At 39.8% G+C, this 7,102-nt stretch overlaps 1 protein-coding gene across 1 annotated transcript; it reads right to left on the minus strand.

Annotated features, from left to right (window-relative positions):
• Positions 1-1,670: 1,670 nt before the first annotated feature.
• LOC125601927 lies at positions 1,671-3,034 on the minus strand. The gene is made up of 2 exons (XM_048773862.1): positions 2,353-3,034; positions 1,671-2,295 (listed from the first exon to the last, which is right to left on the minus strand). The coding sequence occupies exons 1-2, from the start codon at positions 2,879-2,881 to the stop codon at positions 2,018-2,020; spliced, it is 807 nt and encodes a 268-aa protein (XP_048629819.1). The 5' UTR covers positions 2,882-3,034; the 3' UTR covers positions 1,671-2,017.
• Between the last annotated feature and the right edge of the window lie 4,068 nt (positions 3,035-7,102).

Raw genomic sequence — 7,102 nt, forward strand, 5'->3', positions numbered from 1 at the left:
CTTATCCTGACAGTCTGGCACAGGCTGTAAAGGCAAAAGGAGTCTCACCAAAAGATGCCATAAGCGTGTGATCTTCCCCATTGGTTTACATTTGAATTAAAGCAACCTTATCCTTGACTTCACATGCTTAGTGCTTCTGAATACCCTAATGTCTCTCTCTATATATTGTAAACTCTGTCTTGATTAATGGTTAACACGATTTCATCATAATCTCTCTCTAGTTCATCATGTTTCTCTTCTACATTTCATAAATCATCTCATCTCACTTTAATCTTTCTCTAAATCTCTCAATACCTGTTCAACTCTCTAAAATCATAATTTATTCAACATCCAGGTGTTTCCCCACCATTTTATGTATCAAAATCAAGCTTCTTACAAAGTGACTCATCCTGGTTTGATTGGAACGACGAAGAAGCTGTCCTATTTCCAAACTGGGAAACTGGAATCACCTGATTTGAAAGTGGGATAACTTCTTCATCCCAACTCCTATGAGATTTATTCAACTTCCTGGTGATTCTCCAACACTTTATGTATCCAAATCAAGCTTCTTACAAAGTGATTCATCTTGGTTTGATTGGAACGACGGAGAAGCTGTCCTATTCTCAAACTGGGAAACTGGAATCACCTGATTAGAAAGTGGGATAACTTCTTCATCCCAACTCCTATGAGATTTATTCAACTTCCTGGTGTTTCTCCACCATTTTATGTATCAAAATCAAGCTTCTTACAAAGTGATTCATCCTGGTTTGATTGGAACGACGAAGAAGCTGTCCTATTCCCAAACTGGAAAACTGGAATCACCTGATTAGAAAGTGGGATAACTTCTTCATCCCAACTCCTATGAGATTTATTCAACTTCCTGGTGTTTCCCCAACACTTTATGTATCCAAATCAAGCTTCTTACAAAGTGATTTATCCTGGTCTGATTGGAACGACGGAGAAGCTGTCCTATTCCCAAACTGGGAAACTGGAATCACCTGATTAGAAAGTGGGATAACTTCTTCATCCCAACTCCTATGAGATATTCAACTTCCTGGTGTTTCCCCAACACTTTATGTATCCAAATCAAGCTTCTTACAAAGTGATTCATCCTGGTTTGATTGGAACGACGAAGAAGCTGTCCTATTCCCAAACTGGGAAACTGGAATCACCTGATTTGAAAGTGGGATAACTTCTTCATCCCAACTCCTATGAGATTTATTCAACTTCCTGGTGTTTCTCCAACACTTTATGTATCCAAATCAAGCTTCTTACAAAGTGATTCATCCTGGTTTGATTGGAACGACGAAGAAGCTGTCCTATTCCCAAACTGGGAAACTGGAATCACCTGATTAGAAAGTGGGATAACTTCTTCATCCCAACTCTTATGAGATTTATTCAACTTCCTGGTGTTTCCCCACCATTTTATGTATCAAAATTAATGAGATCCTAGGATGATGCTCTGGAACAGATGGGATAATCCTTGCAGAAACGAATCAAAAGACTCAAGCTTCTCAAGGTATGTGAATCGAATGGTGACACAAGAGGCTGCGGAAAGGCTTCTTGATACTCCTAGGCTTAGATCGGATATGACACACCTCTCTAAAGCCCTTGGGCGTTGGATATTACACACCAACAGACTGGATATTACACACCAGACACACTTCAACTCGTCCAAGACAAGAGAGAAGAGAGAAAAGGGTTTTTGATAAAAGATTGCTTAATGATAAAGGGGGGTCACGACCACAATATAAAGAGAGGCCCTTGTACATGCACAAGGTCTCGAAAATAGAAATAAAAATAAAGGGAACAGGCTCCCTTGGAAACTAAACAAAGACCAAGTTTTCGAAATTATTCAAAACATAAAACATAGGATAAAAATAACATAAGATAGATAATGTGGTTGGTCCGGGATCATCATCTAGGAGGTGTGAAAGTAAACTTGTGGCCTCGTTAAAAACCTTCCTTTGGAAAACCCAGTGGGACAAAACCAAAGGTTAGGAAAAGAGCACACACAAGCTACTTTCCTAGATGATGATCAGCTTGAAGGTGGAGTAGCTTGAATTGTGGTGAGTGTGTCTTGGTTGATCAAGCTGCAACCAAGACAATCTTCTTGCTTCCTTGACATCTTGAGTATTCCTCCATCAGCTTCATTGAGTTTCTTTGATCTGGAACAAGTGTTGGGACCTTCAGGAATGGCTAGGGCATCTTCATCTACAAGCTGGTCCATGATCACATTTTCTTCATTGGTAAGCTGGTCCAGAATCATATCATTCCCTCTCTCTTGAAAAAGATTTGTCCTCAAATCTGTTTTACCTGCAGTAAGAGGGACCAAGTCAGTAACCTTAAAGTTTAAAATCAGATTATACTCACCTTGCAAGACTCTTTGATAGGCATTGTTGCTGATTGGTTCTGTAATGTAGAAGGAACTGATCTGTTGGGTTCTCCATACTCCTGATGCATACCTAAAACCTGATTCAAACTCATTGAGACACAACAAGTTAGCAAATGAAAATTTATCAAAGAGTAAGAGTCTTATCCCAAATCGGTTTTTGCTCGGTCTTGGATTGTAGGCTGCATCTGGGGGAGCTTCTTTGATGAGGATAAAACAAGGGATATTTTCATGGTTATGCTGATCCAGATCAGGTGGTTTGAATCTCTTATCTTCCTCATGCTTGTTCTTTCTCCTTGTATGTTTCCAAGCTTCCTTATAATCTGCACATGGCTCTTTTGACAAAAACAAGTGCATTATATCTGTGTAATCAATACTAAAATAATTCTTGAAAACATGATCAATTACCTTAGCATGCTCACCTGGTCGCCATAGATAGGATTGAGATTTTCTGAACTCAGAAAAATTCAAACAAAGCACACAGAGGATCACCTGACTTGTAGAATCCATAACTCTTTCATATGAGAAGCTTTGGACATGATTCCAATTCGACGTGAGACCCTGATGAGTGTAGTTTCCATTGCAGTTGAGTTTGTTGCTTAATTCGTTCTGGGTGCTGAGATATGATCCTCGGACTGCTCCTATGTCAAATCTGGCGGCTAGACAGCTTCCAAGATTTGATTGTTGCATCTCCAGCTGATGAGATCCTAGGATGATGCTCTGGAACAGATGGGATAATCCTTGCAGAAACGAATCAAAAGACTCAAGCTTCTCAAGGTATGTGGATCGAATGGTGACACAAGAGGCTGCGGAAAGACTTCTTGATACTCCTAGGCTTAGATCGGATATGACACACCTCTCTAAAGCCCTTGGGCGTTGGATATTACACACCAACAGACTGGATATTACACACCAGACACTCACTCACGACAAGAGAGAAAAGAACCAAAAGGTTTTGATAAAAGATTGCATAATGATAAAAGAAGATGGCTACAAGCTTATATAGAGAAGGCTGGAACAGGCTCCACTTCTCGAATTCATTAAAGGGAACAGGCTCCCTTGGTAATCTAAAAACAAGACTAAGACTTATTCAAATTTTAAAAGAGTTTCGAAAACTAAATAACATAAAAGCATAGCTTAAAATATAAGATAAGGTCTTCATGTGGACAGACCAAGATCAATCATCTAGGAGATAGGAGAAGTAGACTTGTGGCCTCGTTAAAAACCTTCCTTTGGAAAACCCAGTGGGACAAAACCAAAGGTTAGAAAAAGAGCACACACAAGCTACTTGCCTAGATGATGATCAGCTTGAAGGTGGAGTAGCTTGAATGATGGTTAAGGTGTCTTGGATGATCAAGCTTCGGCCAAGACTAATGTATTCTTCTTGTTTCCAAATGTTCTTTAAGGTTGCATCCTCAGCTACAAGCTCTTCAGGTTCAGGTTCATGCTTCCAGTCCTTGGTGCTTTCCATGATCATATCATCCCCTCCCACTTCAAAAAGATTTGTCCTCAAATCTGTGTTACCTGCAATAGAAGGGACCAAGTCAGTAACATCAGAGTTTATAATCAGATTACACTTACCTTGCAAGCCTCTTTGATAGGCATTGTCGCTGACTGGTTCTATTAGGTAGAAGGGACTGATCCATTTGGCTTTCCTCACTCCTGAGGCATTACTGAGACCTGATACATTGAAACAAGACAAGTTAACACAAGCAAAATCATCATAGAGTAAGAGTCTTATCCCAAAGTTGTATTTTCTCGGTTTTGGCTTGTATGCTGCATCTGGAGGTGCTTCTTTGATGAGGATGAAGCAAGTGACGTCCTGATGTCTCTCCTGGCTTAGATCAGGCGGCTTGAAACGTTTGTCTTCCTCACGCTTGTTCTTTCCCTTGGTATGCTTCAAAGCTTCCATATATTCTGCACATGACTCTTTTGGCAAAAACAAGTGCATCATATCTGTGTAATCAATAAAAGAACTCTTGAAAACATGATTAGTTACCTTAGCATGCTCACCTGGTCGCCATAGATAGGATTGAGATGTTCTAAACTCAGAAAAGTTCAGACAAAGCAAACACAGAATCACCCGTCTTGTAGAACCCATAACTCTTTCATTTGAGAAGCTTTGGTCATGATTCCAGTTCGACGTGAGACCCTGATGAGTGTAGTTTCCATTGCAGTTGAGTTTGTTGCTTAATTCCTTCTGGTTGCTGAGATATGATCCTCGGACTGCTCCTATGTCAAAGTTGGCGGCTAGACAGCTTCCAAGATTTGATTGTTGCATCTCCAACTTAGCCAAGTATCCATTCTTGATACTCTGATCATTACTATAGCCTCTCTTTTCGAAAATTCTAGCACTCAAAACTGTTTGTCCTGTACCAATAGAAAGCAAATCAGGTTTCATGCGTTTCTTTGAGTGTAGATAATTACCTCGGGTTTGTTTATTTGAAGTTTGATGTAGACTGAGTCCATCTGGTGGTTTCTCCTTGATTTGGGAAGAAAACATGAGTCCTCCTCCTGCTCCAGTAATCACTTCACCATTTTCTTTAGTGAAATCTCCATTTCCACTCTTGGTTTGACAGTCTCTGAAATGGTATTGAAGCTTTTGCAAATCTGGTGGCTTCCACACTTTGACATTATCAAGAAGCAAAGCATTTTGATCAGCTTCCAACTCCTTATAACCCCAGCTGGTTTTAGCACGAGCAGAGCACTCTCCAAGGATGATAAGTGTGCTGTCATATGCTCCAGGTTTCCACAAGTAGATCTGTAACCTTCCAGCCCAATCTGATATAAGCAGCTCACAGAATTTGGCTAAACCGATATGTTTTGCGGAATTGACAATATCTTGATGATCAGGTGGCCATTTGCTGCGTTTTTCCGGTTTGTTGGATCCAGGAAAGAGTGGGTAACATTCTCCAATTGGTTTCGTAGTGAAAATCTTGCTGAGCTGAGACGTGCATCCCTTTAGCTTCAGAGGGTAAAAGATCACCAAAAACAATTGTTGTTGCTGCCGATTTCTTCTCAATCACTATGGGATTGTTCCTGTGATTCCACAACTCTCCTCCAGGCTCAAATACAACATGTTCCATGCCCAGTTCGTGTCTTGAAAGCTCTACTGCTCTGGTCTTGTTCCACACAAAAGGAGTGATGAGAAAAGTACCCAAGAATGTCCTTTGGAAACCGTTTGAATCAGTGACAAATAGATGCTCTACTCTACTGTCTGATTTTGATTCCTTGAGTGCCTCCTCTTCTATTACATCCTGTTTGAAGAGAATCAGGTCGTCCTTGATGGGTTGATCATCTTTCTGAATGGTGATTGTTGGAATCTCGGTTTGATCTTCTTGAACTAGTGCAGCCAAGTCTGATTGTGCAACTGAGTCTGGTTCTGCATCTTTGAGTTCTGAGACAGTTGAGGAAAGCACTTGGTTCTGTACTTCTAAGGATGGAGATATAGTCTTGGACTGTTTAAGTTGTTTCTCCACATCCCTAAACGCTTGTGAAATTGCCTTCCTTATGCTATCTTCAAAGGAATGGGTTGATGTTTTGCTTGATGAAACCAGGTTACTAGATGGACTTGATCTCTTGCTGTCTGGTTGTTTCTGAACTGATAATGAAGAACATAGCTTTGTCTCAGGCTGCTTTTGAATAACTTCCTTGTGGTACTGTCTTGGAACGTACTCTCTACGCATCAAAGCCCTCAGCTTAAGCCATGTTTCCACTGGTTCTTTTCCATCAAGTCTTCTGCACTTTATCAACTGATTCCACCATCTTAAAGCATGACCACAAAACTCAGCAGTAGTCATTTGAATCTTCTTTCTTTCAGCATAGTGTTGACTACTGAAAATCAACTCAATTTCCTTTTCCCACTTCACATAAGCTTCAGGATCCGCCTTGCCTTGGAATGGAGGGATTTGAAATTCATATCCAGCATGCTTCCGGTTCCTGTCAAACTGATCAAACTCTTTTTGCCTGTACTCATCTCTGGTTGATCTTGAGCATTCTCTATTCTTCTTTGGCTGATGTTTTCCTTTGTGCTCCTTCTCCATTGGTACCTGAGACACAAATAAAACAGAAACCAGTAACTAGTTCTAAGAGAAACAACACTCAGAATTAACAACAGATCAAATTTTATAACGACAAGCAAATCAAATAAAACAGTTTGATAATCAGAACAATTCACCAACACAATATGATCGATCAATCTTAAACAGAGACAATTTAAATTCGAAATCTAATCAACCAAACAAGATAGATTATATTCAAAGCAATAAGAACAGATCGGAATCACACAAATCCAAAACAGAAACAGATCGAGCAAATCGATTACTTCTGCAACAAGAATGTGAAAAGTTTTTATCAGAAACGAGATCAACAAGCTTGAATCTATTAAAACTCAACAACACAATCATAGATCAATCAAAACTAGTGAGAATAAGAATAGATCGACAGGTTTTTAGCAAACACAAACGGATTTATCAGATTTAAACGCTAAGAACACAGATCAGATCAAACTTGACAGAATATGATCAGACCCAAACGAAAATCAGAGAGAAAAATCGAACACTTCCCTTCCAGAGTTGCTCTGATACCACTTGATGAGATCCTAGGATGATGCTCTGGAACAGATGGGATAATCCTTGCAGAAACGAATCAAAAGACTCAAGCTTCTCAAGGTATGTGGATCGAATGGTGACACAAGTATGAGATTAAGAGATCTTTAGAGTGATTAGAATA

This window comes from Brassica napus, unplaced genomic scaffold (assembly GCF_020379485.1).
Source record: "Brassica napus cultivar Da-Ae unplaced genomic scaffold, Da-Ae ScsIHWf_2691;HRSCAF=3449, whole genome shotgun sequence".
In the NCBI taxonomy this organism is placed as follows: Eukaryota; Viridiplantae; Streptophyta; class Magnoliopsida; order Brassicales; family Brassicaceae; genus Brassica; species Brassica napus.